Source organism: Haliotis cracherodii, unplaced genomic scaffold (assembly GCF_022045235.1).
Source record: "Haliotis cracherodii isolate W230 unplaced genomic scaffold, xgHalCrac1.p SCAF_13, whole genome shotgun sequence".
Lineage (NCBI taxonomy): Eukaryota > Metazoa > Mollusca > Gastropoda > Lepetellida > Haliotidae > Haliotis > Haliotis cracherodii.
The window spans coordinates 24,397,419-24,422,203 of record NW_027266268.1 but is presented as its reverse complement, the minus strand read 5'-3'; the positions used below and the strand labels follow the sequence as shown (position 1 = coordinate 24,422,203).

The 24,785-nt window shown below is 40.5% G+C and overlaps 1 protein-coding gene across 1 annotated transcript; it reads left to right on the top strand.

Moving 5' to 3' along the window:
* Positions 1-1,953: 1,953 nt before the first annotated feature.
* On the top strand, positions 1,954-24,398 carry LOC139459105 (uncharacterized). Its single transcript, XM_071240551.1, has 17 exons — positions 1,954-2,032; positions 3,142-3,476; positions 8,614-8,765; positions 9,460-9,712; positions 10,858-10,963; positions 12,334-12,430; positions 12,847-12,942; positions 13,459-13,509; positions 15,583-15,667; positions 16,214-16,273; positions 16,910-17,086; positions 20,598-20,736; positions 20,901-21,012; positions 22,268-22,340; positions 22,892-23,038; positions 23,334-23,473; positions 24,167-24,398. The coding sequence occupies exons 1-17, from the start codon at positions 1,954-1,956 to the stop codon at positions 24,396-24,398; spliced, it is 2,334 nt and encodes a 777-aa protein (XP_071096652.1).
* Positions 24,399-24,785: the final 387 nt, after the last annotated feature.

The window sequence follows — 24,785 nt, the reverse complement described above, 5'->3', positions numbered from 1 at the left end:
CTGACGGTGACGTGGAAGCAAACTTGGGCGTATCGCTGGACGTGCTCCCTCCACCGGTGTCCATGCGGTTCTGCCAGTAATTGTCCGAGCTGATAATGTGGCAGTTTGTTATTTGTTCCGTAGATGCACCAACCGAATATATATGTCTTGTTGACATGACGTCACACATGTACGACCGTGGCAAGTGATGAGTGTTGTCCTGCTGTAGATTACGTCTCCAAAAGATGATGTGTTTCGGTGAACATTTAATCAGCAGCATATCCACGGCACGAGTCTTGCACGGTCTTGCGTAAGCGTAATTTACACTTTAACAAACGTGTTTTTATGAGCACACGAAACCTAAACAATCATTGTGTGTTGTTCACATAAAACACAACAACACGTGTTTGAGTATCATGCTCCCAACAAACACGTACATTTCATGAGAATGATGCAAAATCAGAAGTCACCGTCGTCAGGTTTAGTAAGCAGCCCTCCTATATTCCAGGACCCGCTTGCACAAAACGATCTTAGCGCTAAGACTATTGTAAGTCTATGTTAAAGTATGGGAGTTAAGATCATCTTAGCACTATGATTGCTTTGTGCAAGTGGGTCCAGGAGAGAAATGATAGTTTGCCTGAAACTGAATCGATAAATTGGCCCAGGCAACACCCCTATTTCCGTGTGAGTTGATGACTTGTAACCGTACGTTATAAGTGATCAATTTTTCAAAGATGAAAGATAGATACTCGGATCCACTTGTTATTTCAACTCAACAGACAATGTTATATATATGCAATAGATCCAACCCATGTGAACCATCGCTTAGCTTTCACGCCCTATTAAAGATTAGTCAAGCATAATTTTCTTGACTGTGTAGATTATTACCGTTCAACGTCTTTAAATGATCTTTTCAATAATAGTAATGCTCATTAAATTCTCGTTTTTAAAAAGAATGGTACTATTTGATAAAGTTTAATTCTTGAATTGTGTTTTAATGTAGTGTGTTGCAATCACCAGCTGAGATTATAGACGGCGGTGTCACTCAAAGGGTGAAAGTTGTGTAAAATTATTCTCCCCATGACAGTGACACGTAAGTACATCTACATTGAAGCGTATAAGATCGGATAGTGTTTTAATACCTCATGATCCCAAGTCAGGTAGTCTAGATTTGGTTGCTAGTGGTCTATAGCCTGGTTATATTTTGTTTGTTTGTTGTTTAACGCTGCACTCGGCAATATTCCAGCTATATGACGGCGATCTGTAAATAATCGTGACATGACCGAACAAACAAGTGATTGATATCACGAGCAGCGATCCACGTAATTCGGATGCGATGACGTGATCAAGCCTGACCACCCGTTAGTCGCCTCTACGACAAGCATGGGTTGATGAAGACATCTTTACTGTTGCCTGGTTTTAATATAAACTGATCTTCTGAAATTCTGAAAAGTTATTTCTTTTAATATTGAGCTGGTTTATCTCACACCTAGACTGTGATACTTACCTTACTATTTTACAGTCTTTTGTCGACAGGTGTTTAATAACAATTAATTTGTTCTCATCGCGATATGGTCGCAATAGTGCCGATGCGTTTTAAAATTTTACTTCACTCACTCACTGATATAGATTCCGGGCCAGAATAACCTCAAAACGGTCCTTTTCGTCCCCGATGGTGTGCTCATGCCATCGACCACTTGTTTGTGCGGACTAGGGTTGACTGTTTATAGGTGGAATATTGCTAACAGATATTCTAGATACTCTGGATTTTCACGAGTTGTTGGCGAATTTCGTAGATACGGCTTGGAATATTTGATATACTAACTGATAAATAATGATCACACATGCCCACAACCTTGACACGAAAGTCCATCGGATATTCGGGCAGTATGATCAAGTTATTCACCTCAGGTCGGCACAGAGATAGTGCACGACCTTGTGTGTATAACATCCAACGGCCATTGGGCATCGCGGATGTTGGTGAATCAACAGCGAAAGACTATGTTTACTAAGGACCGGGTGTATGGAATCCTGTGTTTGTGCCTCAGTGTCAGTAAGTGCTTGCTTGTTCAGGGCCCCGCTCCACAAAGCGATCTTAGTGCTACGACTGTCGTGAGGCTGTGTTAGGGTATGGGAGTTAGATCGTCACAGCGCTAAGATAGCTTTGATGAACGGGACCTATAATGATTGTTTACTAATGATTTCCTCACAAGACAATTTGTGGAATTTAAATCATGACTTGTAGTAATACGTATATGCAATCTTGGTCCCTCGATGCAACTTTCACAGATTGTGTGACCACATCGGTCCTGACATTTAGAGTGATCTCCCTTGGTTGCTCTCTAGTCTAAATTTAAGGAACGTCCCTGCGAAAGTGTGACCATGGGCCCGTTCTTTCATATTTTAAATTATCTCTTAATACAGTGTGTGTCTGAATAAAGACACACTATTCTTGCCATCCTGATATGGCATGAATCGGTCGATTCTCAGCTCCCTCATTTGGTTTCACTGGGCATTCAATAAGAATGATTCAGTAGAATGGGTCATTTGTTGATTGGTTTGTTGTTAAATGTACTCAGCAGTATTCCAGCTACATGACTGCGGTCTGTAAATAGCCGAGTCTGGACCAAACAATTCAGTGATTGACAGCATGAGCATCGATCAGCACAATAGGGATACGATGACATGCATCAACCAAGTCAGTGAGCCTGACCACCCGATCCCATAAGTCGCCTCTCACGACAACCATGGGTAGTTGCAGATCAATTCTAACCCGGATCTTCACGGGCCAGGATAGGTCGAGGCGGGGATATTCTATCACGGACATCAAGTCAAAGAACAAGTACAAATGCATCGCACAAACGTAACATATTTGATTTATGAATAATTACATCTAAAATATTATTTTTGTATCAAATACTGTTTAATCCCTACACCTGGATAATACCCTAATTCTTTATATACCTGGGTATGTCCGCAGGTGAACTAGGGGAGAAATAAGGGACAGTTTTCAAAATACCGAGAGAAAAATATTTAGTCTCTATATTACCAAAAACATATTTCTAAATTGTTATCTTTAAAAAAAGAAAAAAGATTTCACAAGAATTGCTACTTTAAGACAAGGATGCATAACATGTATGAGCGAACTGATTTTCATTTCAGCAGTCACACAATGCACAGAGGCAACGCAGGACTTTGCCGTGAACGTCAACAGCGACGGCACCTACAACGTCGTTGTCCAGGGAGACGTGTGGCTGAAGAGCGCTCCCATCTTCTTCAGATCTGACGGCAAAGTCTTCACCACTGCTGATGGGTCACTGAAGCTGGTCAAGAACTCCCAGTCCAGTGGTGTGGACTTTATTGGGCAGTGGCAGTCCAACAGCTTCCTGTACCAGGCAGGGTCCAGTCAGATCGAGGCCAGCTTTGTACAATACACACCGGATACAAGCATCTTCACCTACAACAATCCCGCCATGCCGTTCATGCTCTTCAAACAGGTAATAACATATAGCTTAAGAGACTAAAACGTACTCCCTATGCTTAGGACGTTGAAAACATATCTAAACTGACACAGGAATCACGGTACTGACACGGTACAGTACATCATAGCCGTCGGTGACAGGACACTCAGTATCTTGTATTCGATCCATTGGTATTCATGCAAGAAAGTACCGGTCTTCCTATGGAAAGCGTAACCCGCCGGGTGACATCTATGATTGGTCTGTCTTGTACAGCCAGAGGTTTCGGAAATATGGCATTTCGAAGCCCCCATCTGCGTCACACCGACGGTTCGCTCTCGCTACGCTGCTGTGAATCTTGAAACTTAAGTGTTGTGTATTTTTGAATTATGAACGCTGACACTTTGAGACGACTGACTTTTGAACTATTCATGGATTACATGCACATGTAATAGCCGAAAATTCCGATTTCACAAAATCCACATGAAACGCAGGAAACCATATTTGTGGTGTTCTGACAACACAAACTCGACGGTTATGTTTGTTTCGTCACTATTACATAGATATTGTTTATGTACATATAGGAGCAAGAAGATATGGTTGTCAACTTCTTTATAATGAGGAAACAACGTTTCTGAGTATATGCTTACTCCTTCATCAAGTGAATGAATGCTAGGATGCAGAGTGCATACATGTGTACATGTAAAAAAGAATCTGTATATCTTCATGGGGTAACTATGGTGGCCGAGAGGGGACATCGCTTTCTCGCTTTATCGCTTTCTCGCTCTATCGCTTTATCGCTTTATCGCTTTCTCGCTCTATCGCTCTATCGCTTTCTCGCCCTATTGCTTCTTCTAATGACTAACCATAGTCATATGAAGGAATCGGGTGTTCTTTAACTTCTTTTGAATAGTATGTGCTGTAAATCTTGAAATTAATGTTAATTATAAATGAAAAAAAAATAGCGTAGACATAATTACCGTATTCGACGTAATAAGTGCCCAGGGCGCTCTCAAGAATAATATTTTGGCGGAAAAAAAAGTTGAGTTGAAAGATAAATTTCGTGGTTTATGCTGACAGCCTGAAATGTTGATATACGACAGATATATTTTTCCCGAATTTAATTGCCCATAATTAAGTGTGCATATAACGCACGAGTGCGTATTATACGCGAATAAATAAGTCTGGTGTAGATTAATCAATCGCAAGGGGTGCTAATTGTTCACTAGCCAATATTTTAGCAAAAATAGCGTTGATTAGAGCGGGGCGCAATATTACTTTCGAATAAGGTAATTATACTTTGCATTTATGTCTCAGAAATGACTGTTGATAAGACGGCCTCACTGAACACTTTGAATAGCGGAAATACCAACTTGAATATAAAACCAATCAAATATCTATTTCCACATTACGGTTACTGAGAACAATATGTCATCCAAAAACTAGAAATTACATAAAGGACATCCGGTAGTATTAACCATTGCTTGGGTGAGGAATTCCACTTTGATGACATCTACTCCGCAAACAGAATAAACGTTGATATAAGCGTTGTTTTTAGGAAAACACTATTGCTTTTTAGGAAGAACGTACTACTCAGCGCTATTGAGCGGTGTTATTTGCTATTTGTTTTGATAACTTGGCCTGGGGGCGGGGGATCCAATAGCTAAATAGGGTCATAAATCAATCAAATTCTTTTTTACGCAGAAATACGTCGATTGTTATAAAAGCACATATGTCTGTACTGTCAAATTATATTTCAGTAGATAGTGAGAAAATTTCAACATTCCGTCCATATGTATAATTTGAAATGCGGCTGGAAAAATCTCAGCTCTCTTTTATGATTAAAACCCACAAGAGGGAATATTGCTAAACCGCGAGAAAGCGATAGAGCGATAAAGCGATAAAGCGATAGAGCGAGAAAGCGATAGAGCGAGAAAGCGATAGAGCGATAAAGCGATAAAGCGAGAAAGCGATAGAGCGAGAAAGCGATAGAGCGAGAAAGCGATAGAGCGAGAAAGCGATAAAGCGCTAGAGCGAGAAAGCGATAGAGCGAGAAAGCGATAGAGCGAGAAAGCGATATTTCCCATAATGCCGTACATTAAAACGGTTTTTGCTGATATTTAGTGATCCTGTAATTCTCACCGCTATTTTGCCTCTTATGATTATATTTTTTAAACATCTTGCAGTAGATAAATATGTTACAAAATACACACGTAATTTTTTCTCGTTTAGCTTGCATATTTTCTTGTAGTGTAATAAATAAGCAAGATTCAAAGAATACAGATAGTCACTGTTCATATTTTCATTTTGTTCCGCCCCCCATTCCTCCATCAAACTTAAAACTGATAAAAAGGAGATCATATATGTCAGTTTTATTAGCCAGTTTGTATTGTTGCTTCCAAAGAATTATTTTGTTCGGTGATTAGATTTGGAATTGAAGCCGAATATGTGCTCGTCCTATTTCGGGATCACAATTATGTTCATTAAGTTGCATGTACATTATGCATACATGTACACAGTTATGTTTCCCTTACAAAATACAGATGAATTAGATATATGTCTCTACCATAAGTCACATATACGACTTTCGAGAGCGTCATTAACCCGTAACCCCATTCCTTGGACAATAGAAATGAAATGCGTTGTAAATAATTTTTTTAAAAAACTCGTTTCTTATAATGACTTTCGATCAAACTGTCTTCGGGAATTAAATTTAATGCTAAAGTGCTTGTAAAATAAAGTTTAACTTTCCCGCAAGGAGAGACTAGATATCCAATTATAGTATAGGCTCAGGCAGGAATATACATATCCATGTAGCAATTCTGTATCCATTTAAACTGTATGGTTAACAATTGTGCGTTCTGATATGAGTTATGTTGTTATGTACTACCTTTTTACACAGAAAATGAGTCGGAAACACACACACACACACACACACACACACACACACACACACACACACACACACACACACACACACACACACACACATACATAATTTTGACAAAACTATACTTAAGATATACATAACATATCACAATGATAGCTGATTTAATATATGTTATAGATAATCATAGTAATGCATTTCATATTGTTATCAACCTTAACTATGTGGCCACACTAATTATGTCTCTCCATATGTGTAATTTACACAAGTACACATATCAACTGTGGTAACGCCACAGCGATGGGGGCAGTGGGATAGCCTAGTGGTTACAGCGTTCGATCGTCACGCCGAAGACCCAGTTCGATTCCCCACATGGGCACAATGTGTGAAGCCCATTTCTGGTGTTACCCGTGATATAACTGGATCACAGCGGTGTTTATCAAATTACTATATGCAAGTACATATATTTGTAGATTTGCACAAGACAAGAAATCAATTCAAGTTAAACATACATCAAATGTCAAAAAGAACATTTACGGACAACATTATGACACACTCTAAATCATATACTACCGAAAACAAGTTATAGAACACCCACAATTATAAGATTGTATTTTTGCAAAACAATCAGCCATGACTAATTAACTATAGTCTTCTTAACTTCTTTTGAAAAGTATATATTTAGATTTTAACCTGATTTATTTAGAGCGTATTGCCATGATCTGCCACGCGCTTTCGGCGTGATGGTCACATACAACTGAATAGGGCCATAAATAAATCAATTACATTTTACGCAAAAATCGGTGGATTGTTTTAAAATCACCTACGTCTGTACAGTTAAATTATGTTTTAAGTAAATAGTGAGAAAAGTTCAATATTACCTCCCAGTTGCAGCAGATATCACATGCGGCCCCTGTAGTGGTCAAGAGGGGATACTGCTTAACCGCGAGAAAGCGATAGAGCGAGAAAGCGATAAAGCGATAAAGCGATAGAGCGATAAAGCGAGAAAGCGATAGAGCGAGAAAGCGATGTCCCCTCTCAGCCACCATAGGTAACTCAAATTATGTTCAGGTCACTTGGCCTTTGATGCAGATAAACCTGTCTCTAAAAAGCACCAAGTTGATAAGATAACAAAGGTGGAAAATTAACAAGGGAAGCCAACAGTTAATTAGCGCTGATAGGTGATAGCAGTGGACAATTACAGCCAGAAGTTACAATTAGCACTGGAACCCAAGGAGTTAGATTAGCACTCATTGGTAATACACAATGAACAAAGAGAAGGCAGGGGGTTAATTAGAACTGATTGGTAACTAGCAACAAGACATATGGTAATTAGCAATGGACAGATGGAAGCCAACTCGGTAATGCGACAGATGAATCTGTAAGTCCCAAGCACACGGCAGATATCTGGTATCTCCTAATTTCAATGACCTCTTGTAGTTTCCTTTGACGCCAGTTGTTGGTATTCCGCCATGTGTCCTGTTCTGTCCGGTTTAATTAGGCTTCACTCTATCCAGGTACAGAATAACCCTGCATATGACCAGTTATCGGGACGTTATTAGGCTACAGATTACAACGTTTTCTCATCACGCTTAAGGTTGGTTGGTTGGTTTGTTGTTTAACGCCGCACTCAGCAATATTCCAGCTATATGACGGCGGTCTGTAAATAATCGAGTCTGGACCAGACAATCCAGTGATTGACATCATGAGCATTGATCCGCGCAATTGGGATCGATGACATGTATCAACCAAGTCAGCGAGCCTGACCACCCGATCCCGTTAGTCGCCTTTTACGACAAACATAGTCGCCTTTTACGGCAAGCATGGTCGCCTTTTACGGCAAGCATGGTCGCCTTTTACGGCAAGCATGGTCGCCTTTTACGACAAGCATGGTCGCCTTTTACGACAAGCATAGTCGCCTTTTACGGTAAGCATAGTCGCCTTTTACGGCAAGCATAGTCGCCTTTTACGGCAATCATGGTCGCCTTTTACGACAAGCATGGTCGCCTTTTTCGGCAAGCATGGTCGCCTTTTACGGCAAGCATGTCACGCTTAAGGCTCCGGGTTCAGTGCTTGTCGTAAGAGTGAAATGGATCGGGTGGCCAGGCTCTGTGACTTTGTGTGTCGTTGCGCATGCTTTCAGTCACCCGATTGCCTGATACAGATTTCTATATGTACAGGCCGATATAGCTGGATTATTGCTGATTGCGGCGTTAAACAACATTCATACACTAACCGTTTGTCCCCATGTCTGTGTTAGTTAAACATAGTCTTCATTAACCACAACAGCGTTACATCAATGGAGCAAACAACACCGCCACCAACGGCAACTACACCATATCTGGTTTTCCCGGATTCGAAATACAAGCGTCAACCCTTCCTTTGGGCTACCTTTGTTATAGTGGATTGATGTTTGGACATGATGAACTACGGATTGGACAGTAAGTATCGGATATTTTTGTGTAAGTGCTGAAAAGATATAGCAAGAAAGTCCTCATGTGAGTGAGTGAGTGAGTATGGTTTTACGCCGGTTTTAGCAATATTCCAGCAATATCACGACGGGGGACACCAGAAATGGGCTTCACACATTGTACCCATGTCGGGAATCGAACCCGGGTCTTCGGCGTGACGAGCGAACGCTTTAACCACTAGGCTACCCGACCGCTCCAAGTACTCATGTGAGCATGTTCCAAATATTTATGCAGGTCACTTTTATTTTTAAGCACCATACATAGTTAACCTTGAAAATGGAACAATGCCCATTCATTAGAGAAGACATTTCATTATCTCATTGGTGTAAAGTCTAAAACTTCACACATTTCTATATAATTTGACGATTATCTCTGGTGTCCCCCAAAAGTACCTAAAAACTCTTTTCAACACATATTTTGAATATTCTGGTAATCGCAACTCAATTTTGTATTCTATAAATATACATATCATATTTCAAAATGCCTACCAACAATAATTGAGACATGTTATCTTCTAAAAATATTAGCTTCCTCTTTGATGCGACCGTCAAATCAGCTGTTCCAATTGTGATTTGAAACCTTTGATTTGCCAATCAGAATCGAGTATTTTCTAAATTCATGGTACACTATCTCTTATTTCCATTTTTCCACATTTAACTTTTAGATGGGGGCTGTCATCATTTAATATCGTCGACGGAGTTAGAGGCGGCCCTCTGGCACTATTTGATCGAGTGAAGACAGCAAATACGCTGATTGTCTCCCCTGCAAGTCAGTTTATGTCGTCATCAATATGGCGCCAGGACGCAAGCACCGGCGGTGACAACGTCTACTGGGGGACGATGGGGGGAGTGGAGAATGTCCCTGTAGATGTAGAAAACAGTTTTATTCTCTTCTGTGGCAACCAAGGCATAAACAAGGTACACCTACTTCAGAATGTGACTTTCGCTTGTGTGAGTTCATTGGAGTATGAACGTACGTTAACCAATAAACTCACAAAGTGAAAATGTAAAACGTCAGCTTCAAAGAATAGCCAGTCTCGATCATTTGACGAAACAGAATATAACCCTATATAGCTTCTGTGCTCAGCAACATTATTTGGTGTTTGTGTGTCGAGCGTGTTTTGGGATGGTAAATACCTTCTATTATTATCCCATAACACACAAGACTGGTAACGTCCTTATTATTTTATGACATTCTCAAATTCTATCGTCGAAGAAACTCTCCTCGGTCACAATCGGTACCTTAATGTTGCAAGTTTGCCTTGAATGTGCTCATGAATACATTACGTCACAAGGCCAGTAACCTCGCCTGATCGGACGTGGTATCTTAGTTCAACGATGACTTTCATGTTGTCATGTTTAATATGCCACTCCACTTTTGATAGGGATATTTGTATCTTTCCATGATAGACAAATCTGATTTCCATATGTCAAGTGTAAGTTTGAATAGAATGACATATATGATAATCCCTGTCAAAAGTTGAGTAGTATATATCGACTTTTTCGTATTTGCACTGACACCCTCACTGTCAGATTGGGCAGAAGTCGATAGTTTGGATGTGTATTTCTTCATTTTGTTCACTATGATGGGCCGTAGCCATGATATTCGATCAAGTCCACGCAGTCCAACACATGACACTGTTTTAATGGATGCAAAACCTGAGTTCTAGATTAATTATTTTGATAAGAAACAACGCTTATTAAATTGATTATTCGTGCCAGGTAATTCCCAGGGCTTTATCATGTGTAAGTTGTCCGTCGTTTTTTTAGTGTCAATTAAAAGAATACAGGTTCGTGTAAAACATGAACGTCAAAGTGTAACCTTCTTGCGCTGTCACGTGAGCGACCTCTCGTCCAATGCAAAAGCAGTATATCGTGAAAACATCGCATTAATTATTTTTTCTAAATTAAGTAGATAAATTTCCATGTTTATAATCTGATAAAACCGACATTCCCTCATAATATTATGAATATATTAATGGATTTGCAAAATATTATTGTACTTTTAAGGAGGTGGTTTTTTTTCATTTTATATCGTTTGAAGTATGATAATTTACTTGCAGGCTTTCGTAAGCTGGGGTCAAATTTTACAAAAATGGCACGGCCGCACGGACCAGTATGTCAAATCTGACTTCATAATCAACTACTTGGGGTACTGGACCGACGATGGTGAGAATAAATTTACTTTGAATTTTCACCTTAAATTATTTACATACACACATGTCTCAGGTCAACTCACAAATAGTAGATTACTGAAATTGAGGCCTAATGTGGAATGGGACGAACACATTATGGCGTTGCAAATGATTCGACATATTCCAAGCACCATCACTCAAAAACTCATTATGTGTTACCTGGGTTACCTCATAGCTAGCGTCACACCTTTACGGATTAAAAGGTAAAATCATGTTACGAGGGTTGACTGATAAGTTCTGAGCCTCACACAGATGGAATGGCGTAATAGTGAAATGTTTTGTTGTGGACATTACGTGATGTCACAAAGGTATATCAACAGAAACGTGAATCTGAGAAGCAACTAGTTTCGCTGTGACAAGTCAGTAACCTGGCTGTGACCTTTGGAAAATGGCTAAAGGAACGTGCAGTCATCAAGTACACACAGGAAAAGGGCTCAACAGTGAAAGCCACCCGTGAAGATATGATTACACTAGGGAAGGATCAGCTTTTCTATGTCAGCATAAAGAGGTGGGCAGCAGAGTTTTAGTGTGTCAGGGAGAGCCATGGATACGATCCCTGTCCTGGAAGGCCTGTCACGTCAGCAACACCAGAAAAGATCCAGAGAATCAACGATGTGGAATCGACCGACCTGCAACCGACCTATATTTTCCCGGAGAGAGTGGAATTCATAATCACAGAAACTTTCGCAATGAAGAAAGTATCAGCTCGTTGTGATCCAGCTTCTGACATCTGATAGAAATAGCACCAGGCACAACAAGTCTCGTGATAATCTAACTCTGTTTGAAGCTGACCCAGAAAGGTTCTTGCACCGTTTTGAGACTATGGACGAAACCTGAGTTTAAACAACAATAAAAACAGTGGAAGCATTTGACGTCACAACTGGGACGGAATGTCTTTCAGCTCTAAGCGTTATGACCTCCGTCTTCTGGGATGCCGAGGGTGTCATCACGGTGAATCATCTTCCAGGCACTCCAGCATCGTTGGCAGAAGTGTGTAAAACTCGCAGGGGATTATGCTTAAAAGAATTAGCAACCAACTCCATCAACGGTGCCCATCATGGCTAGGCTCAGAACTTTTCATTCACCCATCGTAGCCATTTTATGCTGTTTGGGCATAAAACATACCCCAGAACAAACACTTTGAAGGGTAAGAAAGTAAATGTGGGTAGCTGTCAAATATTTAAACATCCTTGATAGCTTTTATGACATTATTACAAAGTTAACAAAAACTACAAATGACATTTGTAGTGTGCCTAACAGTGAACTTGTCCGACATCCTCCTTTGTTTTTAAGCACAGACAATTCATCTCCTATATATTACTACGAGAAGTTTTGTTTGTGAAGGTGCATACTACTACAACATGCCGGAGAAGGGGAAGAACTACCAGGATACGGTGCTGGATGTCACGAGTTCAATTAAACAGCTTGGGATACCCGTCAGGTTTGTACTCTCATTTGTGATATTCATAAACATGTTGGACCCGTGAAGATCAGGGTTAGAATAGGTCTCCAGCAACCCATGCTTATCGTAAGAAGCGACTAACGGGATCGGGTGGTCAGTCAGGCTCTCACAATCATAAACATTTATTCCTCGCACGATGCATGATCATCAGTAATTGTCCATTGCATTTTCAGTCTGCAAGTAACTGAATGGCCGGGTAATCTGAATGCAAACTTAAGACACAAACCTAAGGCCTGGCAAATTCATGAATTCATGATCAATATAATATTGGTGTCGGTCAGCGAAATAAATGTTGTTTTTAAATACTGGCCGAGAAACTAATGATATGAAAGAAAGTATTGAAACGTCATGAAAAAGTACATGTTGTGTTGCTAAGCATGTTGTTGTGTTGCTAGGTACATTCAGTATGACGAGTGGTGGTACTACATTGACAGTAACCATGGTGTTGTCACGTGGTCAGCTCAACCAAGCGTTTTTCCCAATGGAATGCAGTAAGATGTTTGATTTTTCATATAGTTCTGTTGTTCAAAATACATAAAATAACGTGATACGTATATCATCAAATTTATCATTGTTCATTATCAACCCATTGATTGACCTTGTCAGCATATACATAATGGCTGATGCTAGAACTTTGTATAACTATGTTACTAATGTAATACCCCTTCCTCATGTGACACAAGGTGCTCATAATACATATTACATAACGTGATACGTAGATTATATTATTTATTAATTATAAACTCATTTAGGGCCTTTGTTAGCATATACATAATGGTTGATGTTAGAACGTTGTATAACTATGTTACTAATCTTATACCCCTTCCGTATGTGACACAAGGTGCTCATAATACATAATGGTTGATGTTAGAACGTTGTATAACTATGTTACTAATCTTATACCCCTTCCTTATGTGACACAAGGTGCTCATAATGCATAATGGTTGATGTTAGAACGTTGTATAACTATGTTACTAATCTTATACCCCTTCCTCACGTGACACAAGGTGGCTGTATAACAAGACGGAGCTTCCTGTCATTGCCCACAGCATGTTCTGGTAAGCTGGGATTATGTTTGACAGAACAGCATCGTGTATATAGTACTGTTACACCACAGGGTTGAGTTGAGTTTAAAGCCGTTTTGAACAGCATTGCAACTTTATCACGGTTATTGTGCTGACAAGAAACTTCACCGGCGATCCAGGATTCGAACCCACGATCATAGGTTTCAAGGGACGCAACTCAGCGAATTGTTGCGCCTTAGATGACAGGGTCACCCATGCCCTCTGATGCATAGAGAGACTGACAGAACAGCATCGTGTACACAGTACTGTTATACAGCGGGGATGTTTGGCCCGATTGCCTTGACACAGCCAAACCTTCACGTTCCTTGTTAGATGTTGACTGATACGCTTTCCTTCATAATACTTTTAATGGTAAATTTTGTAAACTGTTGAACTATTTACGGACTGTCCGCATGATAACAACCGTCAAGATAATGTTTCGCGCCTTAGTCACTACCATTGAAGGTTTGTTTTGAACAGTACAGATTTATAACCTCACAGCTATTCCAGTTCCAATATCTACACTAGGAGCAAGGGTAAACCAGCAAAGGTCGTGCAGATTTGCTTCCCTTTGCCTTGCCAGGATCCGTGTTCAAATCCTAGATTCATATCAATTTCTGTCCCTTAATACAATCTGGATCTGTATAGATACGCACTTTTCTGACAACCCCAGTATGACAGGAATGAGCCAAGAGTGAGTGAGTTTTGGCTTTACGCCGCTTTTAGCAATATTCCAGCAATATCACGGCGGGGGACACCAGAAATGGGCTTCATACAATGTACCCATGTCGGGAATCGAACCGGGGTCTTCGGCGTGACGAGCGAACGCTTTAACCACTAGGCTACTCGACCGCCCCCGCTGGTGTAAGATATCTTGTATGTGGCGAGCCAGTATCATGCCGTGGATTGACGTCACGACGTTTTCTTTCCAAACGATATTATCAGTCACTCGGTGGCATCCAATGTACCTATTATAATCTAATCTTCTGATCTTTGGAAGTCATTCATAACCGTAAGGCATAAGTTTTGGAGGCGGGATGATGTAGTGATATATATAAATAGTAATATGCGTGAGTGAGTGAGTGAGTGAGTGAGTTGGGTTTAACGCCGTTTTGAACAGTATTCCAGTTGCATTGTAACGTGTCAGTTTAATGTGGGAGGAAAGCGAAAAATGATGCAGGTCATCGGTGCGAACCGGGATCCGAACCCACGATCATAGGCTACGGGCGTGCCCAAAGGGACGCAACTCTGAACAGCAAATTGAAGAGCCTTAGATGACTGGGCCACCTGTATCCCCATTTAAAGACAACTAGGCTATCCACTTCGAAGTAAGGAATACATAGATTATCACTCGCCAATTTCCAAATAATGGAAGGGATAATTACACGACCTTTACCGTGATCTTGCGGCCTCGGCCTCGATCTGGATCTCGAACAGATTATGAGGACTCTGTAAGATAAGCACGATTAGAAAGTCAGTTAAAGATAATATCGACACATATTCTATGAACACAAGGATGCATGTTGTTTTACGCCGTTATGAGCAAAACATACGTCACGGTGTCATGTCAATAATCGAGTGTGGACTTTGGAACCAATGCTTAATAACGTGAACCACGATCCACTCAGTCGGAGCACAATGCCACACTATTTGCCGTATCACACATTGTAGTCACGTGATCCTCGGCTCTTACGACAAGCGTCGGGTACCGGTGGCCAATTCTTCTTCGAAATCCCAACGGGGTTAAATACATGTTTTTGTGTTCATACATGTAAACATGTTCTTGAATGAAGACATGGTGTAGTAGATAGAGCATCTGCCCGGAGCTCGGAAGGTTGGTGGTTCGATACCTGGCCGGATCATTCCAAAGGCGTTAAAAGATGGTACTTGTTGTTACCCTGCCTGGCGCTCGACATTAAAGGGGATAAAACAATGTTGGCAGCACTCGATCTGCTGCCACATACTCACGTGCATGCACGTCGCTATATAAGTCCAATAAATTTGAACGCGACCTTAAACCCCATTTCACCTTACATTTTACAAAATGATTTCTTGGATTTCCCCTAGGTCCAGCAACACGACATATGCAAAGGCTAATGGAGGGGAGTACGACTTCCTGATCGATGGTCCAAAGTCATTGCCCTTGGAAGAGGTACTGGCTCTACTGGTGTCAATAATAATGAGCGTGTATATGTTGTTTAACGCCGCAAGTATTGGGGTAAAAGTAACCCTCATTACTTCTAAGGCTAGGAATTCAGAACGCGTCCATGTGGGTAAGGTCTATATGTGTTTTTGTAGCTTTACAAGACAGTGCTACAAAAACAGAACTGAAATTAGAAAAAAATGACTTTGACAATTATTTTCTGGGCCAATTCTGTTTTACAATTATGTGAAATGAAAAAAAACCCACACGAGATGTTATCACCGCTGTTCGTAAGAAGTGGTGAATATACGTATTAACACCTTTATTCCAACAAAAAACCAACACAATTAATTATTTTTCGGTATATTGCCGTGTTAAAACCGGTTTGTTTTTCATTCATAAGTAGCAGTAGCAATCTGGTAGTTGAATTTAAAAAAACCAAGAAATTCGACCACGTACATGTCCATAGAGTTTTTTTGCCAAATATTGTGTAAACATAAAACGCATTACCATGTATTCTAACTACAGACATTACTGTATTGCATTACATTTCAGAGATTTTGGACTGATTTGCTGGCGGATTCAAGGAAATGGGGTTTATTAGTCTATGAACAGGTAGGACCTCTCATTTACACCTATACTCTTCACGGCAAATTAAGCAAAAGAAATAATGTGACGAGAACTTAATGCAAGTGACCAACTCGTGTTATTCCGGGACAAGCCGAATAAAGACTCGTGCCTCTCTCGTGGCCATTTTTGCGACCGGGTTCCGTCTTAGCGCAAACGGGCATACCTAAAACAATTGTCAACTTGTTACATGATGGGTCACATATATAAATATTTCAGATGCAAATTAAAGCACATCGGAACATGCGGAATTGTACAGTATGATTGAACACATTTAACTGTGTCTTGGGCATATTTTTAGATGCAAGACATATGTAAAATCAAAAATTATTTCTGAGGGACTCTTTGACGTAGAACTTGAAATCGTACGCGCATTTTGATTGGCTTGTCGTGTTTTCGCACATAACATTCATCGATAGGGGGACGAGTCTTCTTGCAGGTTACGGAAAGGGGCGAGTGGTGACGAATGGCAAGTTGCATCTCTCATATGATGGAACAAGTTCACATGTACCAAAAACAGTTTGCTTTGAAAACATCGGGCAAAAAATGTAATGTGTTTGTTTGTCAGGTGTATGAAACTAAACCCATTACTACAACACCATGTGGAAAATATGTGTTTTCTAGGATTTCCTCAATGTTGAATTTGAACAAGTTCATAAACTGTGGAGCGATATCGACCTGGCCCGACAATGGCTGCATCAGATGGGGAACGGCGCCGCAAAGAACGGCCTGACGGTGCAGTACTGTATGGCGCTGCCGCGTCACATGATGCAGTCGCTGGAGATACCAGTCGTCACACAGGTACAGTCAGAGAACATGGTTTTACACCACATTAGCAATATTGCCACCTGTTTCACGGCGGGAGAAACACAAAAATTGGCTTCACACATTGTACCCATGTGGAGAACCGAATCCGGGTTTTTACCTCTAAACCGACATTTACAGCAAAAAATCGCTGCGTTACATTGCTGGGAAAATTATGCATCGATAAACCAAAATTAAGTTTGAGCCCTGTCTGTTGACGAGAATTTTGTTGTCATCTGAATTAATAACACTCGCCCACCAGCTCTCTACTTTGAACAAAATAATAAAACAAACAAATAAACAATTTGAGTTGGCCTAACATGAACTAAATGGGAATCGGGTGTTGTAATTGTCATATTTTAAATCATCCTAAACATCGATGCATGTTTATATGCAATATTCGGTTCCGGTTCAATTCCGAAGTAGGGGCGGTCGGGTAGCCTGGCTCGTCACGCCGAAGACCCGGGTTCGATTCTCGACATGGGTACAATGTGTGAAGCCCATTTCTGGTGTCCCCCGCCGTGATATTGCTGGAATATTGCTAAAAGCGGCGTAAAACCATACTCACTCACTCAATTCCGAAGTGCACTTTTTATGTAACCCGTCATGACGACCAGTAGTGGCGTTCGTGATTTAACTTATTTTTCGTTTAAGGCCACATCATCCTTCTTTCTCCTTTATATCATTGTTTTCCACCCGTGAAGATCCGGGGTAGAATAGGTCTTCAGCAACCCATGCTTGCCGTAAAAAGGCGACTTTGTTTGTCGTAAGAGGCGACTAACGGGATCGGGTGGTCAGGCTCACTGATTTGGTTGATGCATGTCATCGTATCCCAATTGCGTGGATCAGTGCTCATGATATCAAGCACTGGATTGTCTGGTCCAGACTGGATTATTTACGGACCGCCGTCATATAGCTGGAATATTGCTGAGTGCGGCATTAAACAACAAACAAACAAACAAATATATCTTGTTTTCAATTAGTGCATTTGTGAGTTGAATCAAATCAAATCAAATACAAAATCGATTTTTTTCCCCTGAAAAGTGGTATGAAACAAGAATTTTGTTTAACTGTGGCTTAAGCAACAAAACAATGTCCCGATTATTATAAGGGATTTGAAGTATTTAAGTTACTTTTACACGTTGCTGAGTTAAGTTATACATGTAACGATCCATCGACAATGTCTCAGAACATTTGTTTATCGCCTAGAGAGTATCGTTCTTGAAATCACTTTGAAACGTTTGGCCAAATTTGAGTTTGAGTTTGAAATTTGCAAACAAGGGAATTGATGCTAAAATATAAGTAACATTCTTAGACAAAAATAAGTTTCCAAAAATGACCGACTATATTTCAGGAACCACCAACAATTTCTTTGTCCTATACGAACACAATTTCATCAAGGTAGCTCAGTTATAGGAACGTATTGCAGAACGTGGACAAGGCAGTTCATAATGTAAATTCCACTTCTTGCAGGGGCGGTCGGGTAGCCTAGTGGTTAAAGCGTTCGCTCGTCACGCCGAAAACCCGGGTTCGATTCCCGACACGGGTATAATATGTGAAGCCCATTTCTAGTGTCCCCCGCCGTGATATTGCTGGAATATTTCTAAAAGCGGCGTAAAACCATATTCACTCATTCACTCACTCCACTACTTGTGGCTGCTAGGACTCATCATACTGCTGTCAACCAGGTGACTTCTCTATTGTTGAAAATACCCTTCGTCAGTTATTCAAAAATGGACCAAAACAACGTGAGCAACCTTCTACCCATTGGGATCACCATGTTAAGGTCATTATGGATGCTGTCGAAGAATATGCCCCAAAATAGGGCCAAAAGAGAAGAGGAACCTGTTGAAAGTCTTTCAAAGTGTGGGTTAAGCCAGTGTGTGATGTTGTCATTTGTAGAATGAGGAAAGGAAAACGGAATTGGAATAAAACCGTTCTGTTCCAGCCAGCTATCATCCAAAGTCTGGCTGCCCTACTTGAAAAGTTTGTAGTTGTTCCCACTGAAAGGTCTCCAATAACATAACCATTATATGTAACATAACCTATACATTAATTGTTTGATCATAGAACTTGGTATAAGTGACATATCAAATAATGCCACACATAAGGCCAGTATCTCAACTGAAGAAGAAACGATGCATCAGAACTATCAACTTTTGACTCTGAAACCTGAAGACGTCCATTCCATTTTTCTACTGGATTCCTAAGCTCCATGAACATCTGTACAAGGAGAGATATATTACTTGGTCCAGCAAATGTTCCACCAAATCCCTGTCTCAAAGACTAAAACAATAATCCCTACTACAATCAAGGAAGGACTTTCTTTATATTCATCAAAGAAAGTATTTGAGACTAAGTAGAACTAATACCATGTGGATTCTCAAAAAACTCAAAGGATTTCCTTGACTTTTTGCAGTCTCAGAAAGAAAAGTTCCATTCTGTCGAAACATTTAACTTTTCAACTTTTTACACCGCTATCTCACATGACAAACTTAAGGAAAAACGTCATTCCTCGATCCATGGGGCTTTTGTTACAAACGCGGTGACCACAGGTACAGTTACGTATCTATATTAAGAGGTTCAAGACAATGACTAAACAATGAAAGAATGCCATCTGAGAAAACAATACGTGAAATGCTGGATTTCCTCATTGATAACATCTACGTAAAATTTGGTGGCAAGAACGACGCATCCCAATGGGCACAAAATGTGCTCCCCTTCTGATCTGATTCTTTATGCATATGTATCGGAACTTTTGCTCAGATTGTCAAAGTCAAAACAAGATATTTTTGCCAGTACGTTTAACTTAAGCCTCAGGCATATCGATGATCTGATATAATTCAATAACAATCAAATAGCCAAATGTCTCCCACTGAATTACCCACCTGAACTAGAAATAACGGAGACCGGTGAGACCGCCTCATCAGTTTCATATTTAGATCTGTGAATAAAGATTCAGAGTGACAAAACTCTCCACAAGACTGTATGACAAGAGGTATGACTTCAACTTTCCAATAGTCAACTTTCCCTTCATGTCGGACAATATTCCAGCAGCTGCAGCCTTTGAGAGTTTACATTTCCCAACTTTTGAGGTACAATCGAGCATGCTCTTTCTACCAAGATTTCAAAGAGCGTCATAAGACTCTTGCTCAAAAGTTGCTTAATCAAGATTGCAACATTCAAGGCCTCAGTAAAGCTTTCAGTACGTTTTATGGTAGACATGTGGAGGACATTTCCAAATTTGACGCATTTGCGTCAAAAATGATATCCGATGCAATTCCCTATTTTGACTTTTGACCGTATGTTCCCGTACATTTGCAGGTGAACAATTGACTTGTCTTTGCATCTGTTTGTGACAGGTGGCACTGGTGGGGCAGGATACGTTCACCTTATTTCATAGTGATTCATAAACACATGCTCATGATATAGTCGGAATCGTACTGTTAACTTCTATTGGATATGGAAAGGGTTTTGTCACTTTATTTTTCGGTAACCTGTGTTCCAGGCCCGCGTTAGTGGCGACTACATACCGGGCAACTCCAACTGGAAGCTGGGGATCTCGTCAATATTTGCCTGGGCCCTCGGTATTGCACCTTTCAAGGACAACTTTTGGACAACCAGCGTTCAACCCGGAAGTAGATACGGTATGTAGAGGAACTGGGCGATAATTTCTACTTCGCTATGGAACTGTTATTGGATGGTGTCATGGTTTTGGAATTTTCATAGTGGATGTCTTATGTCAAAGATGTATGTATTCTGTGCTTGATTATTAAAGATTTGCTTATTGTATTTGGTTGACGTATCTTAGGTCATGCAACGGAGCCGTTTCCGTCCCTGATCGCTGTGGTGGCAACCTTGAGTACGGGTCCTGTAGGAATCAGTGACATGATTGGGGGCACGAACAAGACGCTCGTCATGAAGTAGGTTGACAATCATCACGAAGTAGGTTGACAATCATCACGAAGTAGGTTGACAATCATCCCCAAATACGTTGACAATCACTACGAAGTAGGTTGCCAATCACCACGAAGTAGGTTGACAATCATCACGAAGTAGGTTGACAATCATCCCCAAATAGGTTGACAATCATCACGAAGTAGGTTGACAATCACCACGAAGTAGGTTGACAATCATCACGAAGTAGGTTGACAATCACCACGGAGTAGGTTCACAATCACCACGAAGTAGGTTGACAATCATCACGAAGTAGGTTGACAATCATCACGAAGTAGGTTGACAATCATCACGAAGTAGGTCGACAATCATCACGAAGTAGGTCGACAATCATCACGAAGTAGGTCGACAATCACCACGAAGTAGGTTGACAATCATCACGAAGTAGGTTGACAATCATCACGAAGTAGGTTGACAATCATCACGAAGTAGGTTGACAAGCTCGTGAAGTAGCTTCACAATCATTAGGGGATCTGTTAACAATAAGCTTTAATCATGTTGACATTCATCACGAAATGTGTTGATAATGCACGTTTTGTACGTTGACAATCACCATGGAGTATCTTGACAATCATTATGCAGTGTATTGACAATAAGCTTTAAGTATGTTGACAATTAGCATTATGTATATTGACAATCACCATGGGATTTCTTGACAATCATTATGCAGCATGTTGATAATAAGCTTTAAGTATGTTGACAATCACCATGAAGTAGTTTGGCAAATTTCATTAAGGTTGGCAGTATTTATGCTGTATGTTGATAATCACGAAGACGTACATTGACAAAGAACATTAAATATGTTGACAATCATCCTGGGGTATGTAGATAATAAACGTTAAGTTAAGAAAATGCGCTGAATCATTTTGACAATGAGCATTAAGTATTATGACAGTACATATGACACATTTCGATAATGTTGACAATTATCGTGAGGTTATTTTACAATTAGCCTTAAGTATGTTGACAATCCTCGTTAACTATTTGACAATGAGCATTAAGTAATGTTCACAACATTCATAAATTATGTTGACAATCATCGTGAAGGATGTAGATATTTGTCTTTAGTATGTTGATTATATTCATGAATTATGATGATGGTAATCATGATGGTATTTTCGGCTCCTATGAAAACAAAATTTGTAATGACATGTTTTTGTCAAGATGAACCAAATTATCTCTCCTGATATGCATTGCATTTTTAAAAAAATCCTTCTGCAGATGTGTTAATGCTGACGGCCTCATCTTAAAACCATCACGACCAGCGACGGCCATCGATAACATGATACGCAAGGTACCTCCTTATACTACATACACTGAAACCCCTTTAGACCGGAAATCTCACTCCGGATCCAACACAATAAATACAGGTGCTCGGAGATTCCGGTTCACATGCAAACAACATTGGACGTTACCACCGAGCAGCTCATCCTGCTCGCGGTCACCCATGCAGTCAGAATACCAGACTGCTAGATACACTTAGTTTCACATGTATTAAATTAGAAAATGCTATAAACGTTGTTGAAGTAAAGTACGCTGATGACGTAGGGACAAAAACACAATGTGCGTAATGCGTTGTCGCTGCATATGAAAATTACATTTTCATGATAACAATAAGGTCTTTGAAATTGGGAGTCTTATATTGTGAGCCCAGACTCGACAAGGCTAGGAGATGTGGGATAAAATCTGCGCTAAAAGTAGAATGTGCGTGCAAAAAAACCTAACCAGCTCCAAAAGTCTAAACTAGAATGTAAAAAAAATCTTTTAACTAAGATGTATTTTAACTTGTGGAAATGGTAAGAAATACACTTCATATTATCTCATGCGCAAAGCTTGTTTTCCCAGTGGGCCTGGTCAGACTTTGGGGGTCCAGACGGGGAGGTGTGGTCCACGTATTCAGATTTTGGGGGCAAAAACAAGTACGGCATCATCCTTGCCGCTGAGCTACAGGGAAGCTACACCATGACGCCTTGCATGGCTGGATTCCAAGGGGTAAGGCTTCAAAGAAACATTATCAGATTTTTTGTTTTTGTTCTGAGAATGGAAGAAAAGTATCTCAGACGGACACTGTTTTTCTCAGGTTTCAGCTCAGTGGAGACTCCGGTGAGTTTCTCTTGATTATCTTCAGAACCAACTGAAATAGAGGTTGGGTAGTCATCATCTGTGACTTGATAGTTTACCTGGTGAAAATGTCTTGATACAGCTTGAACTACAGCTATTTTTGATTATGCAGTATGTCAACAGTTGTGCCCCTTTATATTGAACCTTGTCACTGCTGTATTTCCAGTTTCCCTACTCGATGGTATTCCCGGCCAATGATCCCAGTAAGATCCAGCCTCTGACTGATCCCCAGCCTCTGACTATGAGTGGCTGCACCGCTAAGGACTTCTGTCTCTTCTATGTATCCCCGGTACTGAAGATTAATGGGTACGTGTGTTACTACATTTTAGTTCTCATGGTGATATGGGATTAGAATAGATCCCCAACAGCTTAGGCTTGTAATAGGCGGCAGAATCGGTCGGTGATCAGGTCGCTATCTTGTGTGGCATACTACGTCGACAGCGTTGATCATAACATCAGTCACTGGATTGTCTGGTCTAGACTCTATTACCTTCAGGCCGCCGTCATATAGCTGGAATAATGATGTATGTGACGTTAAACAACAAACAAATAAAATAACAAAGTGTAGTTTCGTGAAACAGCTGAGTAACAAATCTTTAAACAACATTGATCACACAAACATTTCCGTTAGCAAAGCAGGACTATTCCTCAATAGTTAAATTAAAATCATGAAGGGATGTTGCTGCCATTATACAACAGTTCTCACATAAACAGCTCTGTTAAAACACTGAAGGGATACGTATTGCTGACATTAAACAACATATTACAGACGTTAGACTAAAGGAATCACTCAAACAGCTCTTTGATATCCTAACAGGAATATTGTTGACGTCCTACAACAGTAGTCACTCAAACAGCTCCTTGATATCCTGTCAGGAATGTTACATGGGTCACTCAAACAGCTCCGTGAAATATTCCTGACGTTAAAAAATGGTTGTCTCTCAAACAGTTCCGAATATACTGAGGTATTTCTGTTGTTCTGACTTTCTCTCCCTACAGCAAACAAGTGCTGATCCAGGGTGAGCTGGACAAATGGGTGCCGATGTCGCCGCAGAGAGTGACGGACATCAACGTTGCAGACGACATCACCATCAGTCTCACAGGAGCTGCCTACGAAACTGTCAAGTTCTGGTTCAACGTAGACGGTGTATCCTCACCTTGGACCTGTACTCTCGGGCCAGGCGGTGAAGCAATCCTTAGCTTCACAGCTGGTGCATGTCTTGCTGTATAATGAACATAAGATAGAAGCTGGAATACGTGTGCTTCTCTTGTATACAAAACTGGTCAAACATACTTCCTCCCGATGTTTGTTTTTGTACTATGTACTGCTTGTTTGTCATTTTAGGCTCCAGGGAGCCATATTCAAACTATGTCAAGGCGGTCTGTACATAATCGCGACTTGGCCAGACAAACGTGTGGTTGATGTCATGAGCAACTTTCACGTCAACGATGATGACACGAAATGGAGCTAGTCCACCCGATTCATTTAGAACATAAGGCCCATTTCTGGTGTCTCCCGCCGTGATATTGCTGGAATATTGCTAAAAGCGGCGTAAATTCAAACTCACTCACTCACTCACTAGAACATAAGGAATTTAAGACAAGAAACATGAAGGGG

Excerpts from the sequence above, each read along its gene's own strand:
- LOC139459105 (XM_071240551.1), top strand. The coding sequence starts at position 1,954 with ATGTTGGTGAATCAACAGCGAAAGACTATGTTTACTAAGGACCGGGTG. Across the intron at positions 8,766-9,459 it reads GATGAACTACGGATTGGACA|ATGGGGGCTGTCATCATTTA; the intron begins GTAAGTATCGGA and ends TTTAACTTTTAG. Across the intron at positions 21,013-22,267 it reads AACAAGACGCTCGTCATGAA|ATGTGTTAATGCTGACGGCC; the intron begins GTAGGTTGACAA and ends ATCCTTCTGCAG.